The sequence below is a fragment of the Nyctibius grandis genome, chromosome 6, assembly GCF_013368605.1.
Source record: "Nyctibius grandis isolate bNycGra1 chromosome 6, bNycGra1.pri, whole genome shotgun sequence".
Classification (NCBI taxonomy): domain Eukaryota; kingdom Metazoa; phylum Chordata; class Aves; order Nyctibiiformes; family Nyctibiidae; genus Nyctibius; species Nyctibius grandis.
In genome coordinates this window covers 57,399,353-57,425,182 of record NC_090663.1, presented here as the reverse complement: position 1 = coordinate 57,425,182, position 25,830 = coordinate 57,399,353, and the positions used below count along the sequence as shown (strand labels likewise).

The following is a 25,830-nucleotide window of genomic DNA, read 5'->3' as shown; positions in this document are numbered from 1 at the left end:
GACTTTCTGCTTATCTGTAATTTTTATTGGATGATTATTAGAGATAGAAAACTGACAGCCTGGAGTTTCTCCTAATTTACCGCCTCAGAGCAGGTAAAGAATATGCAACAGAGCTGCAAACTTTCCAGCTTCTCATCCCTAATTAACCAGAAATCGAACCAGACACTAACTAGCCTAAAGAGGCTGCCCTGGCCTCAGCATCAGCCTTAATGTCTGCTCTGACAATAATTCATCTTGCAAAAGAAATCTCAAGTGTGTGTTTTGTGTATTTACAAGCCAGTCTGTTTGCTGTTGCAGAGGTGATTAACTTGCACATTGTCTACTTGCCTACTTCTGCAGCTAAGAATCTGCACATCATTGTTTATTTAAAGTTGCATCCAGTGTTGCTAATTAAAATTAGATTTTAATTATCACTCCTAAAAGCGTGCTTGAGACACAGGCTAATTTGCCCCTCCTTCAGGCAGTGAGATCAACTTCCAACCTTTCTTTCTATGAATTCTAAGGGATCAATGAGTTCCATTTAATGTTTAGTTAAGATGCACCCAGGCCAAGCACGACCTAAAGAGTCCAAATGCACAAAACCTTGTGGATTTAGAATAAAAATGTTCATCCTCAAGTTCCCAAACTCTTGACATTGTTAATCCTCTTTGCGTCATGCCTATTGGCACTTTACAGCTAATGACAAGTACTTCTGTCCCTCTTCTTTCTCTGGAGAGAGCTCACAAAGTTTTGGTAGAAACTGGCAAGCATTTCTGTGTGCACTCTTCTCTAGTGGAAATAGGACTTGCCCGAGAGATATTTCATATAGGTTCATCAGATCTTACTCTGTACTCTATACAGAAATAAACTGCCAGGACTTTTCACATGTGCTGGGATTTGCAGAACTGGGTAGTTTCCTTTGCCATCAATTTGTACTGGTTTCTGCAGAGGGGTTGAACAGGCTACCAGCAGTCTGCTAAGCCAGTGTTTCTCAGTCTGTTGCAGCTCCCAAAGAGTCTGCGGAAAAGCTGGAAGGTAGTTGTGAAGAGTAAGGGAAAAGCAGTATTGGTAGTCAATGCGCTTCCTTCACACTGAGAGAGCGAGACGTGGTTGTGGTTACTGACTGTGAGTGCTTACACTGGCCAAGGAGCTCCCAGCTGCCTGCCTTCCTGGAGGCAGCCAAGTTACTCTAAGGCAAGAGAGTGAATGTCCCTGCAAGTAACCAAGAATGACAACTGATTCCCAACCCACCTTCCTGAAAAAAACTCTGAGATTATGCTGAGGTGTGTGTATGTCAGGACGACAGACAAAGATAGATAAGCCACGTGGGGCGCATATCTTTAGAAATGTCTGAGGAAAGATTGTAAGTCATCTACATGTGGTTTAGGTACTCACACTAAACTTTTCTATTGTTGGACTGGGTTACAAACATTTAAGCAAGGTTTCTAGAAATGCCACCATCCTGGCTGAAACACACTTGATAAATATTATTGTATTAAGTTTTGGGTTTGGTTTCGGTTGGGTTTTTTTCCTCCCAACGTCTATACAAGGGTAATGGCTCATTTTTCAATTCCCTAGTGAATTCCTCTTGAATGTATGCTCGGTGTGCAGAATCCATCATCCAAAACAGTCCTCGTTCCAGGAGTAGCCTCAGAGTGCACAACTAACAGAATTACAGTCAATAAAATGCATATGGAATTCCTTAAGCTTGTGAACACTTATTTTCCCGCCAGAGGTATACGGTAGTTCATAAGAGCACTAGCAGGAAATGCCGGTTATAAAGAACATTTGTGTCAGTAGCAGATGTAATTAAAGGAATCGTTCTTCGGTTTAATGTTCACCTTTGGCACTAATTCTATTGGGGTTTAAACGTGGAAGGACATAAATATTGTACGTGGGGAAAATAGCATCTCTATTTGCAGACCAGCTGAATTAAAAACCACAAGCAGTTAGGTGGTCCAGATGAAAACTATTATAGTCAGAGGTGAAAACCATACCGAGTATTGTGGCCCCGAGTTTCAAGAAATGCACACACCCTCCGTGATTTGCAGCAATGGCTTGGTAGTTGCTTGGCCAATCTGCTAATGCTGCAACCTTTAGTAGCTATAAGAGTTAGCTCACTAAGTGATATCTGCTGAAGTTCTCAGGAAACCAGTAACAGACAAAGCATGGAAGATGTGTTTCATGTTTTCATGGATTTTAGGTGACTCTAGACAAGTATTTCTTCTCTTCTTCGTTATTTTCTCTTCCAGTTGCTTTCAGTTTATGCCTCTCAATACCAATCACCTTCACCTTGTATTAATACTTAATAGGAGACGGGAAAAAAGGGGCAGCTCAGCTTCTACTTCCACCACCAGCTGTGTCTATTTATCAATGCTTCCAAATGAATCAACTAGATGCAGTGATCTAAAAATGTCTTTTTCTTCCTATCGTAAGTCCCCAAACTGGAACAGGTTTTTAATTATGCCACTCATCAGCAGAGAATAAGCGTGACACCAATCTAATACCCAAGCAAACTCCATTAGCTTTGGCCTTGAAGCTTTCTACAGCACTGTAAAATGTTAGGGGTCTTCCCAGCTTATAATTTTTTTCCTATAATTTGGATACAATGTACCACATAAATGATCTGCTGTTCTCAAAATTCTTTATATGGTTACATTTGGATGTCTGTAATAATCTTTTCTCCAAAGTTACTGGTTGAGAGCAAGGCACGTGACTAAACAGGTCTCTCAATACTTTCTATAATCAGCTGAATGGAAAACTGAAAACTCCGTTATTTGGAGGCAGAGTCTCATGCTGCAGTGTCATGTCCCTGTGCAAAACTGTATTGTTAAGTCTGGACTAGGTCTCAACCTGATCCTGCTCCAAGATACTACACATTGTTTAGTACTTTTCCACAGCACAGAGTTTTACTGGTGGTTTGGAGAAGCACAAATGATTAATGCTGGAGCTGTGGTAAGGAATAAACAGATCTTACTCATACATTATGGAATTGTTGATGTGTGTACTGATTCTGGGAAGACCAACTAGGAGGATAAACACGGTATTGAATGTAGACTTTCCTCTTGATCCTAAGACCACTATCACAGGAGATCTTAATTCTCTTGTAAACATTAAGGACACATGGTATTCCTGCGGCAGAAGAATGTCCTTAAAAGGGCAACGAAAGGTCTGGACCCATGCCAAAATGGGGTAAGACTGCACAGCGGCTCCTTTGCACTCTTTTTTGGAGCTCCACCAGGCACAAAGATCTGGCTAGATGGATAAAGTCACAGAGCTACCTTCCACCGCATACACAAAGGCAGTCCAGCTCACAGCACGTACTGCTGTGCAAACCACTGTTGTCCTGGCATCACTGTGAAAGGACGATGAGTAAGAAACTGTTGAGGCCAGTCACCAAAGGCTGTATTGTTAAAACATGTCTGAACACCCTCTAAAGTCTTTGTAGATTCTCTGCCTGCCATGACAATGACCCTGGCTGCTATGCCTAGCTGATGGCCTTACCCTTTGGTGAGGATAAAGCACAACAGGGCCATAGTGCAAGATGCATCACTCTGAGAATGATTTTCCTTGCAGAGAAAGATGGAAAGCGTGTGTGGAGTAGAAGTAAATTTAAGTGGAAAATAAATTCTTACAGGGTGGGGCGCGGGAAAACTGGCTAAAGATGGGGTGAGCTACTTTCTTCTGTGCTCCTGGAGAGATTTTGACAATCCCTGAAATGTTAGAGGTATGGGGAGGAACAAGAATCATGAAATCTTTTCTTGGCTTGTAACTGTGAATCTTGTCCTAGTTATGATCATATTGTTTATCTGATTCTACTAAGAAAGAGGATCTTGCTGTTTATATATAATGTCCTGCTACTTTTACAGTGTTCCATCGCCTGCAGTCCTCCCACATGCTCATCCTTCTAAACTGTGATCAGTGCTTCGTTTTTCTTCTAAAGGCCACAAAGATGATCAGAGGGCTGGAGCACCTCTCCTATGAAGACAGGCTGAGAGAGCAGGGGTTGTTCAGCCTGGAGAAGAGAAGGCTCCAGGGAGACCTTCTAGCAGCCTTCCAGTACCTGAAGGGGGCCTACAGGAAAGCTGGAGAGGGACTTTTTACAAGGGCATGTAGTGACAGGACGAGGGGTAATGGTTTTAAACTGAAAGAGGGTAGATTTAGATTAGATAATTAGATATTAGATAATTAGATATTAGGAAGAAATTCTTTCCTGTGCGGGTAGTGAGACACTGGAACAGGTTGCCCAGAGAAGTTGTGGCTGCCCCCTCCCTGGCAGTGTTGAAGGCCAGGTTGGATGGGGCTTTCAGCAACCTGATCTAGTGGAAAGGTGTCCCTGCCCATGGCAGGGGGATTGGAACAAGATGATCTTTAAGGTGCCTTCCAACCCAAACCGTTCTGTGATTCTTCGATGATTCTATGAATTAAAAATTAAAAGGATAAAAAGTCAGCCAGCAGCCTCCAAAATTCTACTGTTGCTCAGTTCCAATTTATGCCTTCTTCTTCCAGGACATGTTTGACAGCATGTAGAGCAGGCAGAAAGCACCAGAAGTCTCCAATCGTTAATGAACTTACTGCCATTCCCTGTGAAGTTTGAGACCGCCCGGTAGTGTGCCGTCTCGTCCCCCTCCCATGTCTACTGTCTTCCATTCTGTGCCTTCTATCTTGGTCACTTGATCACTAAAACTTGCTTTTCAAAGGGATCATTAAGCAAGCTGGCATTGTTGCTACTTGGAACAATTTAATTCCAGAGAAATTGATGAGTCCCCAGGCAGGTCTGTTATGGTCTAACCTTGTTGTCAAAATCATGTTCTTCCATTTTTCACCTCCTGTAGTCTGGAGAAGGAGGAGCTTTTAGGGATGTAAGCAATTGCTATTTTTCTTGTCAATAACAGGATCACTGGTACTGCTTTGTTGGGTACAAGAAACTGGACTTTACCATATCCAGTTTTTCAGTGGTAAGTTCTTGTTCCACATTTCAGAACTGGTTTTAATAACTTAGAGACCAAATAATGAATGATATTTTAGTTATGAAGGTAAGATATCCCTTCTCATCTTAGAGTTTGTGTTACTCAGAGAGGAAGCAAAATCTTGGCCATTATCAAGCCAGTATTGTAATCTGTATCTATCAGACTCTTGAAGAGAGTCTGTGAATAGTTCTAGTTCAGAAAAAGAAAAAAAGAGAAAAAAACCTGCAACGTTTTATAGAGGATAATGTAGAATATTAAGTTTTTATTAGTAGATTACCATCAACTAATTTATGAATGCACATAGAATGAAATGAACTGAGAAACTCAGTGCAAGAGACTTTTAATCATCCTCGAACACAGATCAACTGAGACATCTAATAAGAGAAAGCATTGTGTGGGGCCACAGCCAAGGGTCCATTTATTTGATATTACTTTTCAAAATGTTACTCAAAAGAGAAACAATGAATAAAAATGTAGGTCTCGAATTAAAGTGTTAATGAACTAGATAGCTGCAGATAACCTGCAATGCTCCCTGGTCAAGATAAGGCTCTTTCTATTATCTTTACAGTAAAGTCCTATAGATGAAAGGGCACAAAGTTTTCCACATAGAGGACTTATTCCCAAAGGGCCTGAGCAGGTTTCTGTAAATCTTTGTGGAACTTCATCTGAAATAAGAACAGACGCAGAATAACTACATCTACTTGGGACAAAACTTAAACTTCTTTTTTCGGTGTGTTACAAGAAACACATGTGGTCATGGTTAAACTTCAGAAGTAAGGGGAGTCTTCTCTTTATTTTTCAAGTTTTGCTTGATATTATGTGTTGCACATGAGGAAATGCACAGCTGAATTCCTAATAATGTCTTCAGACAAAGAGGTCTTAAGGCTGTCAGTTTAAATTACTGTAGTAACGTAAGTTACTTTCTAGCATTGAATAACATGCACTTTAAGGAGCTAAAGGTCGTACTTAAAAGAGGATCACATGTTGTCATTACGGGTGATTTTTATTTTTATAAACTTTTCATCTTCAGCTGTGGGGCTGAACATTTTTGTTATTCCATCATTTTTCAGCCTCTGTATAGATAGATGAAACCGAGTATTTCTGTGAAAACAAACTAATTATTGCTAAACAGTCAAGAATGTTGTTAATTATTTAACTTAAATAATGTTGTTTGTGAAACATTAAGGTCTATTACAAGATGATAATGATAACTACGAGTATTATAACTGCCTTTATGAAAAGAATGTTAGAATAAATGTTCTGAAAATGATAGTTTCTCTTCTATGATTTTACACAGAACTTTTCTACTGCTTCATCTCTGAATTCATAAGCATTAAATACACGCACAGCTTGGAGCACTTCACAAAACAGAATAAATACATCCCCTCATTCGAATCAATAAAACTACTTCAGTTAACAAAGACTTCATTCTTTTTGGAGCAATCAAAATCTATAGAATGTTTGCTTTGATTACTGTACTGGGATATCTTTTCCCTGTACATTTGAGCTCTAATTGCTCTGCCACCAAGAGGCCAAGAGAAAAACGACTGAAAACACACAGCCAGGCTTCCCGTTACAGGCACCTACAACCGATTTCCTCCTACTGTTGCACACTGCTCAGGAATTTGAGGGTTTTCCTATGAAAGCTTCTTTCGGTTGGGTAAAAAAAAAAAGATAATCTGGCTATATGCTGGCAGGAGTAAATGCATTCTAGGAAGGTGTAGTAGAGCAGCTAGCAGGGACAGTTGCATTTCGAACCCACCATACAACAAAGTAGTTTGTCAAGTTTCAAAATGAAAAAGGAAAAACACCCAAACAGCTCAAGTGAGGCTGTTTGTTCTTGTCATAGCTGGTTTTGCTCACAAAGTAGATATAAATGGGAAGGCTGGGGCCATTGCCATATACTCAAACTCCCATAGTTTGCTTAATGTGATGTGTTTTCACGAAATAGTTCATGCACGAAACTGCAAATGAATTGAACTATAAAGAAAATCTGTAACAAAAATATGCCAATTTTGATCTAGGAGAAGATGAATGTTTTACAGGTCTGTGTGTAAGCTTGATCTTATTGTAGAGCACCAAAATACTATCTTAACAATTAAGTTTCTCGGAAAATGTGTTTCTTCATAGAACCTGCATCTTCTTAAACATCTTTTGCCAGAAAGTTTCCTTATTGTTCCTTTCTGCATGCTATCAGTTTCCTCCCTTAAGAAGTGATTTAATAAATACTGTAGTAATAGTTCTTCCTAATGTCACTTTATGCAAAGTGTATCAGGCAAGAGAATATATAAAATAACAAATGGAGTAAGAGCGACCCAACATACACACCTACAGGGAGAATTTGAAACGCAGATCCCAAACTGCAATTATGCTTTATCATCTCCTCATGCATAAGGCAGGGAGAAAACATGAAGGCAGAGGTGGGCAGTGTGGTAATATTGAGACATCAGAGACATTTCTTGTGACACTAGAAATCTGGAGAAAGTCCACCCTGAACTGGACAATCAGAAATTAGTACTTGGTAAATAAAACAAAAAACCACTTCAGTGGATTGATGGGGATAATTGTGGGACAGAGACTGACATCTGTCAGTCACATCAATATTCAACTCAAAGATAGATCTGTAGTTACAATGCTACAAAAATAAAAACTAAATGGAGAGTGACAGAGGAATATACCCGTGTTATGCAACAGACTGAGATATTTTTCAAGCTATCCACATCCTTTAGCTCAGCTCAAGCCAGAGCCCTCGGAAACCCGGTGCAGGATGCTGTAGTTAACAGGGACGGACCTTGGAGAGGTTTGTTCCCAGATAAAACGTATAGATAATGAGAAGCCACGGGACTCTGATGTGTTCCTAAAACATTCGTGACTGGTCTGTTGGAGAGCCGGCGAGCTGCGCGGCGGGGCCAGCGTGTCGCACCTCCCTCTGCCGGGAGGCCCCGCACCAACAGCGGGAGGAACGCTCGCCTCAGGTCCTGACAACTATAAATTCACAGTAGGTCTCACCTTTTGTACTTTTTTTGAGGTGAATTTTCAGGCAAATGAATATAGAGACTAAAAAGATCAAGTTTTTCCTTTTTTTTTTTTTTTAAGTGTTAGAGATTATTTGTAGATGGGAAACGTTTCGATAGCATATCATGCAACAGGAATAAGGAAAATAGTTCAATACTGCACTTCAAATGCTTGTGATGAATTGCGCATGAATAAGTGACAGGTCAGAAACTGTTCAGAGAAAATAGTCACCAAACAAATGTGAAGAGAAATTAAATAAAGAAATGTGATCTGTTTACAGGTAATTTACATGAAAAAGCTCTTTGGATGCATTATTTGGCTGTAGCTGGAGGGGACAGATTTCAAAAACGGGCAAGGAGCTTAAGTCCCATTGCCATTGAAGAATATGATGCCCCTGAATACTGAAAGTGAAACTTAAAACACCTTTGAATTTTTTACCTTTATTCCCTAGGCATATGAGTCCCCAGCTCCAGCAGCATTCTCTTGCACAAGTTACAACAGGATGTTATGCATAGTAGGATACAACAGGATGATATGCACAGTATCCAGCATGAATACAGGGACAGAATTTGGCCCTACCTTTAGTAAAATTACTTGAAAGGGTTCTTTAGTTCAAGAATGTCCTCTTCAGGCATTATGAAGAGCCACACTGTTCAAAAGAATGGTGAGGACAACAGTTAATTGCTATAAATTTATTAAACAAATGGGAGCATGTGCACCTGCAAAGGCATCAGGAGCAGGCCATCATATGGCCTCCCAGGTGATTCAGCACAGTTCCAGAGTGATGGTTGTTATGAGGTGAAACACGGTTTAAACTGTTTCTACGGGTAATAACATTTATGTTGACCCATGGTCTTGCTAATATAATGTCGAGACAAAAAATGTAGCACACTAGTATAGCGCATAAGTATGGATGAAATTTGGAAGATCTGGTTCCATAAATAAGCAAACAAAGCTGTGATTTTGGAAGCTGAAACACAATCGGTTGTTTTATTAGATTTCACTAGCTATGAAAAAATTTTCCTCGGGCCACAATTCCACCACAGTCAGTCATTCCCAGCATGAAAAAAACGCTCAGAAGTTTTTACTGGGAATGAAGTTGTGTTGCTCTTGAAATGTAACATATGAGAAGGGTAGTTTCATCTGCTGATCCACAGTATCACACGAGGCAACCACAGAGGAAGTAACTGCCTGTCTAAACTGCGAGAGAAAAACCGCAGTACTTGATAGCTTGTGGCATGTATGTCATTGAAGTGAGAGGCTTGTCACACACCTGCTTTTTGGGTTGTGTTGTGCTGGGCTCTGCCATAAAATAAGAGCAGCATGGCAGAGCCTGGGGGAATGGCACAGCCAAAACCAGGTGTGTGATATACCTTTCATGGCATGCATGCCACATGCTACCCAGCATGGCAAACAGCTAGCAGAGAAGCTTGCAAAATAAGGCCCTTGCTCAAATACCCCATGCTGCTTTAGGTGTATCTCAGTAGCTGAGAGCATCTTCACTATCAAACATAATCATCTGAAGTGGAGCCTGAATCTGCATGCCTTATTACTGTTTGTGTAGCAAATGAGTCCTCAGGCTGGTTGCCCGGAGGTGACAGTATCTGCCTAGGAACGCACTGCTCGGTGCGAGGGTGGGTTACCGAATCTTACTTGTAAGTATCAGTGCACAGAAGAGATTCCTCTCCTTGTTCAAACCAGCATTGCTCAAGTGCCGTGTAACACAAGGGACTTTAGTACCTCTGCTCCAGTCATTAATCAAATTTTGCAACTCTTTGCAACAGGGATCGGGGCTCTTTGTTTTTGTACAGTGCCTGCTGCTACATGTCCTGAGCTGTGCCACCGTAACAAAAGAAAACATAAATTTCCCTTGATTTCTGTAATTAGATCAAGGTTTGTATAAATCATTAGAAATGTAGAGGATCTTAAGGAAACATCTAGAGCAAAACCTGGTACCTATACTACCATTCACAACATTAATTATGAAAACTGATAAGACTTTTCAAATGCAATATGCCTTCTAATTGATTGGTATGCAACTCCAGATGCTTGGGCAATAAAATACACTGAAGCCAAATTCACCAGCTCTGTGCTTTCAAAAACTGCCTGCCAAGAGCTTGAAATTCCTGAGTTGACAGCAGGGGTGAAAAACTTCAAGTATTGATTTAGAACCTAATTCTCATTTAAAAAGCTCTTTTGGAAAAGCAAACAAACAAACAAACAGACCCTTGAATACACAAGTTACACAGAAACATTTTAAATGTTACCCTAGATTTTACAGTCACTTACTGTGGGTATCTAATTTGGAGTTGCAATTTCTTGAATTTACCTGAGAAACCAGCTAAGGTGACACCTGTTAGGCTGCTAAATCCACTTCCCGATGCAAACTGTTTGACACTTGGTATTTTTGTCTAAATATGAAAACTGGAGATTAATATTTGCTTCAGATGGGTTTATGAAGGGTGTGCAGTGATTTTTTAAGGACATTAAAGGTGACAAAAAGGTAAACTTACATTGCCTGTACTTTTAAGTCACTAACTTTTCAAACAGCTGGGAAAACACCTCCCCAGCCAGGTTCTATCAGGGAAAAAAACCCACTTTTGGAATAAATCCAGGCAATTTGCACTTTCTAATCCCAAATCCCTGAATTATCTCAGTCTTTTAACTACTGTGTCATATCTGAAATTTGTTAAGCTAGGCTAATAATCCTGCTCATCTCATAGGGAGAAAGGTAAAGAGCCCTTGGGACAGACTGGCTCCTGAATGGGCAAAATCCAGTGCAGTGGCGTTAGGGATGGCCCAGGCACAAGTGTCGTTTGGCAGTACGTGGAGGACCTCTGAAGAAGCTCCGTGATGTAGGCACATGGAGCATCCTTGGGTGCCCTCTGTCATGCATAACAGACCATGGAAGAGTTTGAAAGCAGGTTTTCCAGAGAAGACCCCTATTTAGCTATTTGTTGCTGTTGCTTGAACCATCTTCTCCAGGTCAAGGTATATCTACTTCCAGCAGAAAAGTGATTACTGAACACCTCAGGCTGCAGTACTCTTGTTCCTCTGTTTTCTGCCTCACCTTGGGTGTTGGGAAAAGACTTGCTTTCTCCTCCAGCCAAGAGCTTGAAGTCCCCATGCTGTCCCTTCTGTCGCAGCTGTGAAGCAGCAAAGCACCTACTCTGGGGCAGAGAAGCTGACGGGTTGGCAGCCACTAGGGATCCCCGGGCAGAGCTGCAGCGACATCGTCTTGAAATTGGGATGGACCTATTTAATGAGGTCACTGAGCTACTAACTAGAAACTAAGCCTGGAACTATAGGTATTACTCCTGGGAAGCCCCAAAACATCAAAAATAAATTAACTCCATTTAATGGAGAAACAAGCCCTCCCTCCCCTGTCCCTCGTGGCAGTAGATGTGCCCGTCAGCTGGTGCTGCAATGAATACATCATCTTCCACATGTGACATCTTTCAGGGGTCTCTCTTCTTGCCTCTGCAATGTTTCCTCTAGCACGGGGCAGAGTAAATACCCAACAAAGGAGAGATGCTCCCAACTTGCAGAGTTACAGCAAAACTGGCAAACAGACATCATACATGGGGAACTGCTCTGTTGACTCCCAACTTGAGACATGAGGCAGGGGCGCATGAGGTCAAGGATCGGCGTGGGCAGCACATGCAATCAAAAAAGCTTTCGTTTGGGAGCCACATTCTCCTTTGAACGTGGCTACAAGTTGAGTGTTTCCTTTCCACTGCTTATACAGCCTCGGGACTTAACTCACGGGTTATGGTGGAGCCTTAATGTTTTCTGAACTATGTAGTACTGTTTGAAGCGGATGGGACTCGCCTCCTTAAAAGATGTAGTACAGCCAGGAGATGGAGAGCTGGAGTGCTCTAGTTGGAGAGGACTGCTTAGAGCTACTGGGTAAATCAGCCTGTTTGGCTTGAAATACCCCCTTCCAGGGGCACCTTCCAGGCACACCCGGGTATGCCACCCAGAACAAAATCTGCCCCTTTTTCTTGCTTTGTGCCTGTACAAAAAAAAAAGAAGCGTTGCTTTCCTGTTGCACTGCAGCTTTGTGTCAGCTGCTGTGGAGGAGAAAAAAGCCCCCACCCCCCCCAAACCTAGATATGGGAATGGTCTCGGTAGTTCCCCGGGAAGGGCATTAAAGTCAGGGAGCAGCTGGGACGGAGCCTCCCTGGGGCAGGCAGCTCCCTGTGGCCCCTGGGAAACCCTCCTGCATCATCAGCAACGCTGCTACTGTTTTCCTGCCAGGGGCGGAAGGCGAAGGCAGCGTGGCTGGAAAGATCCCAGCCGGGCCTTGGAGGAAAACAACACTCCTTGCCTTGCACGCAGCCCTGCTTGGGGGAGCTTCTGGGCTGGAGAAGGTGATGCTCCCTGGAGTACCACGGTGTGGGGAGGGCTGTGGGGCCACAGCTCCTGGCATTGGCAAACCTGGCTTGTGAGTAGCTGGGTTTGGTCACGGCTGGGGCAGCCTGCCTGGGCTCTGCAAAGGGAAAGGCAACTTAAAAAAAAAAAATCCAAACCAAAACAACCCCCAGAAAGCAACAGTAAAACCCAAGTGAGCCCTGGTTGAGTGGCGAACCTGAGATGTGGGCACTGCCATCCCACTGAGTGAGATTTGGTGGGTGCATGGTGAAGGCAGAGGCCAAGGGAGAGCTTTTTGGGGGTGTAAGGAGGGTGGGAGGGTCAGATCCGGCAGGAAGCGACCCCAGCCTTAAGAGAGAGACCCGGGGCGGGGGGGGAGGCAAATGGGGAGATGTTCCCCAGGGATGGGGGGTTCCCTGACATCCCTCCTGGTGCTGCCTCTCCCCCTGCCTCCCACCCTGCTGCTTATGGGAGCAGACAGGTGCCCCCCGGCCGGTGTGGGGCTCCTCCACCCTGCATTTTGTGGCTCCCTAAGAATGGCCCTGGCCCCCCAGAGCCCCGCAGGTGTGGGGGGTGTCCGGCCCACAGGGACGACGTGGGGACGAGAGGGCCACGGGTGCAGCGGGGTCCGGCCAGGACAGCCCAGGCTCCCGGGGCTTCGCCCGGCTGCACGGCCCGGGTGGGCTGGGGAGGAGGGGGGGGGGGGTGTGTGAGTGTGAGTGTGTGTTTGTGCGTGTTCACGGGTGTGCTCTAGCATGTGCGTGCACTGAGTGTGCCCGCGGGTGTGCGCGCAAGGGGCGCGGGCGGGGGAAGTGAAAGGGGGCCGGTTCTGCAGCGGGTGGCTCCCAGCCTCCCCCGCCCCCTTCCCTCTGGGTCTGCTCCTCGCTCCGGATCGCATTTTATCGCAGGCGGCCGGCGCAGCCCCTTCTCCCCAGCCCCGGCCCCCGCCCGCCCCCGGGGTGGAGGCAGCCGCGCCGAGCCGCCCGCGGGAAGAAGGCAGCGCTCCGCCGCGACCCGCGCCGCTCCGCGCCCCCTCCGCGGGGCCATGCAGCGCCTCTGCCCCCCCGCTACCAGCGGTGCCCCTCGCCCCGCGGCCCCCCGCGCAGCCTGAGCGCGTCGCTGGGGCTCCGCGCCCCTCCGCGTCCCTCCGCGCCCAGCGGTGGGACGGGGCTGGCGGAGGCAGCACCGAAAAGCTCCTCGGCTCTGCGCGACTTCTCCCCCTCTGCCCCGGCCATGGGGAAGGGGCTGGAGGGGACGGCGGCCCGCTGCGGGCTGGGACTGGGATACCTGCTGCAGACCGTGGTGCTCCCCGCCTTGGCCGTGCTGGGGGCCAGCCGCCCCGGCTCCGCGGCGCAAGGTAAGGCGGGGGACGGATGGAGGGGGGCCGGGGCATCCTCCGTTTGCGGGCTGAGAACGCGAATTTATGCCGTGATTTTTTTTTTCGTCTGCGCGCATATGTGCGGGCAGCGCATTCCTTCGCATGCATGGCCCCCGCCGGGGTCTGGGGGCTCCGGTGGCCCCCGCCGGGGTCTGGGGGCTCCGGTGGCCCCCGCCGGGTCGGGTCTGTCGTTGCTCAGCCTGGCCGGGACAGGCGTTTCCCTGCACTCCGTCCTCCAGCGGGGCACGGAGGCCGGCGGGGGGCTTGGGGCTGCAGGCGCCCCTCCGAGCGGCGGGGGAGCGGCGCCGGTGCGCCCCGGAGCGCTCGGCGAGGTGCGCGGGCAGGGCAGGTGCGAGGCGGGCGTCCCTCTGCAGCGGCACAGCCCTGCCCCGGGGCTCTGCAAGTGATGGTCATTCGGGAGCCCCTCATCTCCCACCCCACACACACACCCTCCTTTTTCGTGCCTAAAACATGATATACCTGAAGGGAGTTACCGTCTTTCTGTGTTGATGCTTATTTTTTCTCTTTTTCCTCTCCCTTGCCGGGGATTCTGGAGTACATCTCGGTCTGTTTTCCCTGTAGCCCGGGTATAAATTCGCCTTTCCAAGTGAGAATGTCTCGCTTCTCAGTGCGTGTTTAGCGATGTCTTGAGAGCATCACAAAGAGCCCTGGCTCAGTGTGTCAGACAGCCACAGCAGGAGCTTTTTCTCCTGCGCGCTGATGCCGGATAAACTTTCTCGGTGCCTTTCTTCTCTTTTCCCAGGAGTTAGACCTAAAGTGGAAATGGGTGGCCTTTGCTGGGAAATACTTTTCTACAACCTCCTCAGTACTGGAGAGAGGTTGCTCCTGCATGTGGGCAGAGCTGCGTATAGCAACGATGTGCGGGTTCATTAATGCGCTTGGAAATCCTGGTTATATGGTTAGTAAAAGAAAAGGAATTTTTGAAGCTGTTTTGTTTTGTTTTGTTTTGTTTTTTCCATATATGCCACCAAGAAGTAATAATGTGCACCAAAGCTTTGATTTGGAGTTGTTAGCACAATGCAAGTGGAAGAATGCTTGGTTTCCCCCCGTCATCTCTGTGGAGAGGCACTTGAGACGATTGCACAGATCTGACCCCGTGCTCTCGCCCAGCCATTACAAAGCATGCTCCTCTGTGGGCTGACAGGAGAGAGGTGCTGGTTGCTCTGACTCCTGGTGCCTCAGGCAGGCTTCCGGGAGCCACAGGCTTGCTGCTGGTGGGCTGGATGCATCATACATCATGTCTGTGCATGTAATGGTGCTAATCCATTTCTCTCTGGTACTTACTCCATCCTCAGTCACATTCCCTTGCCTGTACTGGGTGTTTATCTCGGAGGAAGATCAGAAGCCTGGTCATGAAAAGGGGGTGGGAGAGAATGAGAGTAGAAAAAGCCCTTATGCATCGTGTCATGTTTCTTCTGTGTCTTAAGTACCATCGTTTCCTTTCACTGGTCAGTTTCATGTTTGAGTTAGGGTAGGTTTGATGTTACGTGTTTAAAGGTTTTGATGTGCATGTAGACCTAGGTGTCAGGGAGTATATATCTCTCTGCGTAGATGGGGGATGTTGAAGAGGAAAGATCCTCTCAGATAGTTGGACCTGGAGCAGAAAGGAGCCTGCCTGCTCTGCTGGCAGGACACGGGTAATTCGCGTGACAGATGGCCTGAGCGGGCGAGAGCGGACCCCCTGTGTTCGGCTGTTTCGGAGCACACATCCCAGCGCCACAGGGCATACCCCGTGCTTTCACATGGTTTCTCTTTTCCACGTGTACCCTCTGTAACACAATGCTGTGGGACAGAAATGCCGCGAGAGGAGAGGAGCCAGGTCACCTCTGCCTGTGCTGCGAAGGGCGGCACGTGTGTGGGACCTGTCACAGCACACAGGTGTGCTCACCTCCCCAGAAAGGGACAGAGAGCTCTTCAGCAACGCTTCCCGTTGTGCGGCATGTGATAAACTTCCACAACAGAGTGGAAAATCCAGGGAATGTGGTTGGGATATAGTAATTCGTCTTGGACTTGTTTTCCCATATATGCTTTTATTTTTATTTCCTGTGTGCTAGGACTAGACACAGAATTTGGGTGCAGACCTGTTTTTGGCATCTTTCCCAGAGCTGAGGGATTTTGTGATTGGTGTTTGCTGTGGAGATCTTCATGTATGTGTACGTGGTGCTTCGGTGAGGCAATGAATCAACAGTTTAACTGTGCCCTCTTCAGGAAGTTTTCTTATCATAAAGCACCGGGCAAAGTTTTCCCTCCGTTTTATTTATACATTTCCAAAAATACGTGAACTTTGAAATGATCCTTACCCAACCTCTTTTTCCAAAGTCATCCTCCATTTTAGTCCATCTCCTTTGAAATGGAAACACCCCTCTAGTCTTTTTGGTTGTGATCCTTAGCAATAGAAATAGGACACGTGGAAGTTGCACTCCAAACCAGTCTTGGTCTTCTGATTTTCAGTGGGTCTGGAGCCAGCTGACTTGGTTTTAATTGTGCAAAAAAAGTGAATCTTCCTTTATGATACATTGGAAAGGAGAAAAAACTTAAACTGGTGTCTTCATATAGCAAACACAGTTACGATTTAGAAAGGGGAGGAGGAGAAGGGAAAGAGGGCGTGTACATTTTTTTCAGTACTTGCTGCTAGTACTATTTCTTGTTTTGCTTTTCTTCTCCATTCCCCAACCATCTTTATCTTTTGAAGTAGGCTAAGGAGGCCATGAGCATTGCTGGAGCTTCTGCTTTCATGCCTTCCTTTTCCATTGCCTTGTGGAAAATAAATTTATTAACTGAGTAGTTGGTGGACCAACGCCTATACTCCCTGGCAGAGAGTTTCATATGACTGCATCTCAGCATCCTCCTGTGAGCTGCTCAGCAGAGCTAAATACACTTTTTGTTTTATTAGCATTTCTTATCTGAAGCTGTCTAAGTATTTTTCCGCTGTGATCAGGAGAGAACAGGAAATGGCCACAATGACAGAGACAGCCCTGAATTCCTAAAGTGCGGTGAATGGGGCCAGAGCGATTATCAAGCCAGAATCAACTCTGATCTGACGTTTGCTGCATTCATTATACCTCTATGATAAGCCACATCAGAACGAGAATTCAATCGTCCCAAACTGTGAGAGAAAGAACAACCACGCCTGGACCCAAGCACCCACCCCTGCCTGGCATTTCAGTGCCACCTCCTGTAAGACCGACTTCTCCTTCGGCTCTTCAATCAGCAGAGACTGAGTTTCAGCCATTGTGCTTCCCTAGTCATCCCCTCCCTGCCACTCTCCGCCCCATCTTTGGGTATTGAAAGTGTTTGAAAAACTTATACTGTGCCCCCCACCTTTTTGGGGGGTAGGTGGGACAAGAGGGAGGGCCAGGCTGTCTATCTGTAGTGACAAGCATGGTTCAGACAGCTTTATGGGCTAACAGTGATGGCGTAAGAGATGGATAGAAAAGTTAAAGGGACAGCATATTAAGGGGTTTTTATTTCAGTTGTTCCTTTACAACAAAAGAGTACATTTTTTCTATGCTTAACCCCTCAAACCTAATTAAAATAAAGTGATAATTTAAAAAGAAAACTGTAAAAGAGCCATATGTGCAGATATTTTTCTTGCCCCAGCATAGTCTGTATTAGCAACAGCAGCAGTTTGAAAATGCTTGGTGCGGAAAAAGTGAAATGTAACATGTGGATGTACTAACCTTTTGGGGATGCACTTCTTAATTAAATACCTAAATGCATCTCGTTGAAAAAAGGGAGGAAAAGGACTTAATTATCTTGATGCATCAGTGGACCGCTTGTATTGGATCATGTGGGTGTAATAGTATTTGTATTAGTAAAGCGAGGGCCAAGTAGTATTTTGTTGTGAATGGATAAACCCACTTGGAATATTAATTTTAAAGTGATGTGCTCTGGCAGATTTCAGTGATGTTGATGAGTTTGGGCTGGATGCGATAGCCCATATCGGTCCTGAGAAGAATTTTAGTGCTTCCGTGGGCTTCACTGAAAGCAAAGCAGCCACCGACTTTCCTTTGCTGACTGAGGGGCTGTTTAGGCAGGGTTAAAATTAAGTGGATGGATGTGTCCGTGGAGGAGGGATTCCTCCCCAGGAACAGCGGAGCCAGAATCTGGGCTCCTCTTCCTCGGGCTCCAGTCTTTAGCAGCCAGTTGCAACAGTTATGAAAAAAAGTATATACATCAAATACAGCCCCCTTCTGATAGCTTTTCAGCATTACTCTCAGTGTCGCTTATTCCTGTGTACAGTAAGAATGCCTGAGTGTATGTAAACGTTTCCTCAATTGTTGTGCATATTTACACCTAATCATTTTACGTGGATCATTCATCACACAAATTTTTTTTTTGTTTTTTTTTTTTCTTTGGTAATGGTCTCAAACCCAGATTATTCACTGTATTTTGGGACTAGCTTTGTGCCTGACATCCAAAGTCAGAAACAGGAAACAGCATTAAGCATATTAAAAATATTTTCCTAATTTAATTTTCCAAACACAGTACATCTGAAAACAGGAATACAACTCTGTGCCAAGGCCAGGCAAATCAGTTCCATAGCTGGTCTGCACAGCAAGAGAGGAGAAAATGTGGATTATGTTTATTAGACATTTTCAAGTAAATACCTTGATTTTTGTGCAGGTTGAAGAGTGGTGTTTTGAGGTGCAGACTGTCCGGTTCAGTTGAATAGGATGCAAAGCAACATCAGTTCCCATGGAAGGTGAGAGGAGTCCAGGTTGACAAGGACAACAATTGAGTATTTCTGTACAGTATATGACCAGAGTTTTGTGTATTTGTAAAATACTAAGGAGAGCTGTGCTTTGAAAAGTGAAGCTACGTTTATTTCATGCTACCAGCTAAGTAATCTTGTTTGGAGTAACCCGCTTTATAGTGTGTGGCTATGTGTGTTGCTTTCTGGTGTCTTTCTGGATTTTAAATCATTGGACTTCTGAGGAATCCGTTCTGGTTACTTTTTCCGCAAAAGGGCATGGAAGTTGCTTTCGCAGCTTATCAGAAAAATATGTTTCAATTGCTGTTGCAAAGGGGAATTCCTGGGTGAATTTGCATTGCTCAAAGTAGTGAACAGTTTGCTGCGATTTAGTCAAAGAGGATTCGACTCTCACTCAGTGTGAGTCTCAAATGTTCAGATCATTGATTTGTCATTGAAAACACATCACTGGAGGCTATCTTCGAAATAAAAGTTAATTTAGTCGTGGGTGCTCTGCCTATGCAATATGTTTCATATAACTATCTATATGTCACTACAGGAAAAAATGGCATTCCCTTTCCCATTCCCTCTTTCCTCCCTTTTGAGTAGGGAGAGGGTTGTGCTGGTTTGTGCACATCTTGTTAGCCACCCAGTGGAGGTATTCCAGTTTAGCAGGGAGCGATCTTGGCATCGGTGCCAATAAAGCAGTAATTACATCGCCTGTCATTTTCATTAGCCATCTTTGCTTTCACGTTCGACTTGGAGTTATAAAACAGCACAAGATTTTAAAGCCTAAGTCAAGGATTAAAAGCGAGGAGTAAGAGACGAGCAGCGGTTTTCCAGTTGGCTACAACCTCTGTCAACGCAGCGTCAGAATAATGTTGTGCAGAGGCACAGTTCAGTGCTAACTGCTTCCAAGGACTGAAAGGATGGTGGTGTTTATTGTGTGTGCTCGGTAGAGTCCAGTCTCAGGAGCAGGCACCCCTGGAGCCTTCCATCATAACGCTATCCAAGAGGCGATCTGAAAGAAATGGAATCAGGTCTTCTGGGAGGCAAACTGTAGCCAGAGAAAGACTTAATTTGCATCATTTGTAAGCAAGCATTTGAAATTATGCTCAAAAGGGAAATGGTTATAAAGAAGCGTACGTTGAACAAATAGGAACAACAAAATGCCCCTTAATTTTGCACATACTTTGTTTCCCTGTGTTTAATTTAATGGGATCATCTGCAGATACTCCAACCCCAATGTCAGCAGTGTGATGGGGAGAGGATTTCTTTAGTATTGTCATTGGTTTTGTGATAGGTCTGCTTAAACATTCTGCAGAGCATCGGTTGTGGGTTTTGCGTTTAGATTTGTCTTTCTTGGCTAAGGATACGGCATAAAGCTAACTGTAAGCCGTGGGCGTACATGCTAGCTGGAGCAGGTAAAAGAAAGCCCTGAACTGTAGTTGTGTTCCAGCCGCTTTCCTCAAGGATGTCTCTGCTTGTACAAACAGCACGCACAAGTAAGGCGCAGCGAGTCAGAGCAGTGGGCAAGAGCTGAGAGAGGTTCTCCCAGCTTTCAGTAACCTCAGAGATGCTTGTATGCAGCTTTCCCCCTAGGTAGTCATCGTTAGAACAGCTTCCTGTTTGCTTTTATAACTCCATCCCAAAACACATGTACGTTAGGCAGGAAACATGAGATTTCATCCTAATTCATCAAATGCCAGGTTTTAGGGAGTCCCTTTATAGCCTCGCACATTATTATCTAAAAGGTTGGGCTGGGGAGGAAAAGCTTTATGCAAAAATAGTTTCGCTTAAAAATGTCCTTTTTATCAGCATAGAATTTTTTTTTTTTTTGGAAAAAAAAAATAGAGTCCTTTTTGTATATTTGCTGGGGGGGGGGTTGGAAGAAACCAAGAAACCTTAATAAAAACCAGAAAGGATTAAGTTATTTTAATGAAAAGGTCAATAAAGCTTCATATACTTACCTCACTGGCCAAACTCTTTCTAGTTAACGCTTTCTGAACATCTGTTAGGGTCTCAGGGAAAACGAAAAAGTTAAAAGTTGTAAAGTCTTCTAACAGTAACAGTTTTCATTTCCACTTACATTTTTCCATATATTTCAACTAGCCCAGTGAAAAACCTCACTGTTAATTTTGACTTACAATCCTGGTTAAACACTGGTTAAGGCATACATTTACAGCAATTTTTAGGTCTCGCTCTCCTCTTTTTTTCCTTCTAAAATCACACTAATTTTACTGTGATGCAGATTGAGATAGAGACACAGATTCTCTCAGTGGTGCCAGACATACCCTTAATGCTGCCGGGGAAGGGCAGGCAACACTAGATTTGCGTGAGTACCTTTGCTGTTCCCCGAATACAAGCAGTGCTGCTCTGGCTTGCATGACTGTGCAATAACTCCATCAAGGCAGGGACGTCCCATATGCCAGTATGTGATGCTGCAGTGCGTCAGTGCCTCCCCAAATTCTCACTTTCCTTCATTGTGATTTCTACACAGGCAGGTCAGGAAGAGGCAGTCAAGAAGCTGTGCATGCTCGTCTCAGCTGGTGATACCTCCCATGGGGGACATCTGCAGTTGCGTCTTTAGGATAGCTTTGCTACACGTTTGTGTTGCTAGAGACAATGGGAGGTTCTCATTTGTCATGTTGCATTAGCTCTTTAATCTTTAATCCATCTTGCTGGATTGGGAAGACAGCTATATTTATCTCTGTTTGGTGGAGAGATAGAAGGGGAATTGCCTGAAGGTGCAGAGCAAATATGTAAGGAAGCCAAAATGTGAACTCAAGGCTTCTGAGTGCCCCAGACTGTGTGAGGTGCTCCAGTCCATCCTCCTTCTTGTCTGACAGTCCCAAAGATGGATGCTATGGAGGGAATGCTACGCTGAAGGCTCTTGAGTGCTTTCCCAGTGTCAAATTTGTTGAGTCTCACTAACGGTTTCTTTATATCTGCTGGTACCTAGAAAAATATATAAAAAACAAAGGGCAAACCTGTATGCTGTTGCTCAGAAAGAGGGATGCTTCCTGGAAGCTCTGACTTTACGGCGACAGGCGGTTTGGGAGGATTTGCTTCGCCCAGTGAAATCCACAATGTTATCCTGAATTTGGAGGGAGCAAGAGCGGATCCAGCGGATGACTGCAGCACTGTTGTAAATGGAATTAGAATCACTGCCTTGGGTTGTTTTGTTTTATTTGGGTTTAATGTGCAATTCAGGACTATCTTATTCAACTGTACTTCATTCATCTAAATGAACAACTTATGCTCCAAAGGACCCCGTTGCCTTATGAGTCATAAAAGCTGAGGTTGCCTAGGCAATTAAATCAGTTTTTTTTTTCTCTTGTTGAGGTAACATTATCAACAATAATGCTAAGGAGCTGGGATAGGTTTTACTGGCCTAGCAACAGCTGAGCATTTTCTTGTTAGGTAGCTCCTGCCAATCCCTTTTTAGTTATTTTCAAGAAGTAAAGTAGCTTTATTTCTTAGTCTCATATTGAGTGAGAGGTTGAAATGTTAAGCTCTGTGGATTAACGGTATATCCTTTGAGAAAAAGGAAAGCTTGCATTTTTCTTGGTCCCCTGAGTGCTGGATGTGATTGTTTGAGAAATCTTGGATTTCATCAGCTAGATAGAAGGAAATGTGCAAGTAAGCCTTGAATGATCTGTCAAAAGAGGTTGACTCTATCATTGCACCCGTTTTGGAAACTTATTTGAACGGATAGTTGTTCCCCAGGCATTTCTTTGGTTGAATTTAGTGCATTTTACGTCAGGCAGTGAAAAGTAATCACCACAGGATTATTAGTAATTCAGAGCTTCTTGGAGAGCTATCTTCCAACCATAAATTTGCTAAAATAATGGCTGGAACATGAATTGCTGCACTCTTACGATATGGTGTATTTATTTATTGTTTAAATACATTGCTTGTCTTATCCAGTCCCGACATATGTGTTTATACTGTGAAGTTTATGTAGTGAGTGAAAATAATAACATCGTTTCACTGAATGAGGTTAATTGCAGTTCAGTCATACCGAAATAGAGGAATAAGAAGTGGGACCAGAATAGCAAGTGAGACTAATTCTGTTCTCATGTGCATTGGGTTTACCTACAGTGACTGTAGCGCAGGTAATTACTGGGAGTAATTCAGAGTACAGACATGCACACTGCCTTACTCTGAATTAATTTTCTCTGTCATTGATATATCTCCTAGTTTTGCCAGTTGCTCACGGAGTTAGCACAGATGTATTCCTCACACCTTTCCGTACAAGATCAACAACTTCATGTGTCTACCTGGTTACTCTGCAGCTCTACACGTACAAAAGATGAGCAGCCATGACTCGTGGTGAATAGCTGGGGCTAACAGGGTAACGGTGAGGTGTCCAGACTGAAATTTTGGGTTGTCCACAGTCAGTGAGACTATAGAGAAACCTCTGCTGTGCAAGCCTTTATTTTAGGATTAGGACAAAACTCAGTGGTGCTTTCAACTAGGAGGAGATAAAGTTTCCCCTGTCAGACTCAATCAACTTCAGATCTGAAAATCAGAGTTGATTATGGAAAATAGAAGTCTGTCCAGTTAAGGGATGGGGCTGTAATTAAATGGTGGTGAATGTGCCCTTGTACCAGTATTGTTCACTGAAAACCTTGCTGAATTCGCTCATGAATTGCTAGTATTCCTTGCTCTAAGTTTTTTGGCCCCAAAGCTGCACTAGTTTTTGGCAAGTCATAATCCCCATTACAAATTCCTTTCATGCAGATGTTGCAAACGTAGCTTTAGGGACTTCCTTTCTGCTTCCTCACCAGTTTCTGAAGGTGAGGGTAACTTTTTGCTTTCTTGCTCAAATAAAACGCAGTGATCTTCTTATGCAGCAGATCTCTACTGGCAAGAATGTGAGTGCTGGTTTTCCTTCTCTTCCACATGTAAAATAGCTATGCTGTAGCAAATAGGAAGTTCCTAATTTCTTAGTTTTTAAATAACTAGAAAGTTTGTAGCTGGAAAGTTCAGTACTGGGGTGTGTCCATTTACTCTCAGTTGCCTTTTGTTTTTTCAAATCCCTAGTGCTTATACCAAGGACAGATTTACACCATTATAAGGCCAGGTTATGACCACCAACAAATACAGCTCCATTAATTTCAAAGCCAGCACACATCAGAAGCTGATCTGGTTCTGTGTTAAAAATATGTCGACACAGTAGAGTGAGACTTGAGGATGGATGAGCCTTGGTCTTACCTTTTTTTGCTGGCAAGTTTTTTTGTGTTTTTTTTTTTTTTTTTTTAAGCTCAATAATTTGTATAATTGTCTGGCTTTCCATTTCCTTTATGTGTGGTGATGTGGCTCTTTGCTGTAGAGAGATTAAGAAAGTGCCTCACTTGAAAACACGTTGGTGAGATTCTTTCAGGTAGATTTTTTTTTCTCTTGGTCTTTTTCACGTTATTTCATGTAAGAACGCTGACGCCAAACATCACCAACTGTAGGCAGATATCCACATAAATATCTATTACATCCAAATGTGTGGCAATTTCCTGCCTCAGCAATCAGTCGTTCTTTAACTGGAGACCTCTACTACAAAAAGAATGGGCTTAGAAGGCTGGAGTTAGAAATGCAACCTGGTAGGTGGTAACAAAAGCAGTTGTTATCTTGTTTTAGGCAGTAGAATGAGAAGTGCCATGTGCCTTTCACGAGCACTGGAAAAGGCAAAATAGTTCTTGCTCCTGCTAGCTTTTGTCCTTTCCTTGTCCTGCACTATTTCTGTATGGACTTTTTTTTTTTTTTGCTAAGTGTTATATATTAATTCTGTGTACTAAACATAGCTAAAACCTTCCAAATCTTAAAAAAAAAGTCCTAATTTGCTTACTTGCTTTGTAAACATTTCTGTCATTTTGTAGTCTCAAGGAAAGTCTTAAATTTGGATTTATAAGAAACATTTGTAAAGAAAACTGAATTAAAATGACAAAGTGACATTGAGTGGACTATTCATCTGCTATGTTTTACTGATGATTTTTTACTGATGATTTTATGAGTCCTTGGTTTCATTGCAAAGATCCTTTCTCATAGGGAAATCAACTGATGGCAGTATTTCGATCAAATTTTGCTTTCTGTCTGATTAGTTTCACTGGGTTGCTTGGGATTTACTCACTGGAGAAAGACAAAGAAAATTTGGTCTTTTGTCTTTAAAGTTGTATATCCACTAGTACCAATGTAGAACACATATTTTGCTCGTGGAGGCCGGTCTGAGGTTAAGTTGGTTTTAAAGATAGCAGTAGATTACAGTGTCCTTGCATTTGTTTTGTATTTGGTGACAGTCACTAAATCAGAGGAAGGAATGTTCAAACAACACACTTGAGGAAAAGCGATTTTTATAGAAAGGGCCCATTCCTGCTAATAGCCAGTAACTGCATGTAACCCCACTGACATTAAAAGCCCATTAGCTAAGCCCAGTTTAAACAGCAGCTGATGCTTTGTCAGCTAAATGTACACTGGAATTTTTCATGTAATGCAGCAATAACACTTCTGTAATTTTTCTAAAACTATGTACATTAAGGAAAGCAAATGTCATCTGATGACAGATGATGAGTTCACATTAAAGTAGGAAAAATTGTAATCAAGCTAAAGTTACCATCTGGTTGCATTAACAAGAAACAAAAATGGTTACAAGAACAGCAGAGAGTGTCAGGTTTCTGAATTAAAGCGAGATTAGCAAATCTAGTGTACAGGCTTCTGTAACACAGGATCACCACAGAGCTGCTTCTCTGCTTGGTTCTTTGTTGTTAAATACATTATGACCTTGTTCAAGAAAAGTTTCTACTGAAGTCAGTAAGAAGCTTTGTCATGTGGAACACTGAGTTGCCATGGAAAAAAAATGTAATTTGCTGGCTATTTAGGAAATATGTCTCGTTACAGCAGTGTGAAAACATTTGAACTTGTCGAGATAATGTTTGTATGCCTATGGCCTTAAATTCTGATTAACCGTTTGCACAGCAAATAGCATCTACCCATCTCAGTGTGTCAAAAAGAGGGTTGAGAAATATGGTGAGAAAATGGTGCACACTTGGTACAGAGAAGTGCAACAGGTGATGAACTTTTTATTCATCTTCAAAAGCAACCAGCAGACTGAGGCCCTAGTGCTGCGGCCTTGGGACCCACTGAAGCACGGTTTAGCACCCGCTTTGGCAACTGTTCTAATTCAGAAAAGTCACTTTGAAGTCTTTGAAAATAGATCTTGTGCTAGAAGGCTGTTGTGGAGACAGGCAAAGGGTCACTTAATAAGTTAATGTGAGAGCTGGAAATGGAGGGGTAATTAGTCGCTTAACTGACATGCTCCCCAGTATCGTGAAGTGTTACTGTAACCTCCTCTGCCTTCTCTTTGATATTATCCGTCCATTAGTGAAACCTTGTACAAGTACTGACAG

At 43.9% G+C, this 25,830-nt stretch overlaps 1 protein-coding gene across 1 annotated transcript in view; it reads left to right on the top strand.

Moving 5' to 3' along the window:
* Positions 1-13,571: 13,571 nt before the first annotated feature.
* Positions 13,572-25,830, top strand: part of UNC5C (unc-5 netrin receptor C) — a 273,678-nt gene continuing 261,419 nt past the window's right edge. The window contains exon 1 of the mRNA XM_068403228.1: positions 13,572-13,695. Within this exon, the coding sequence (XP_068259329.1) occupies positions 13,572-13,695 (124 nt within the window). The remainder of the gene's footprint in view (positions 13,696-25,830) is intronic.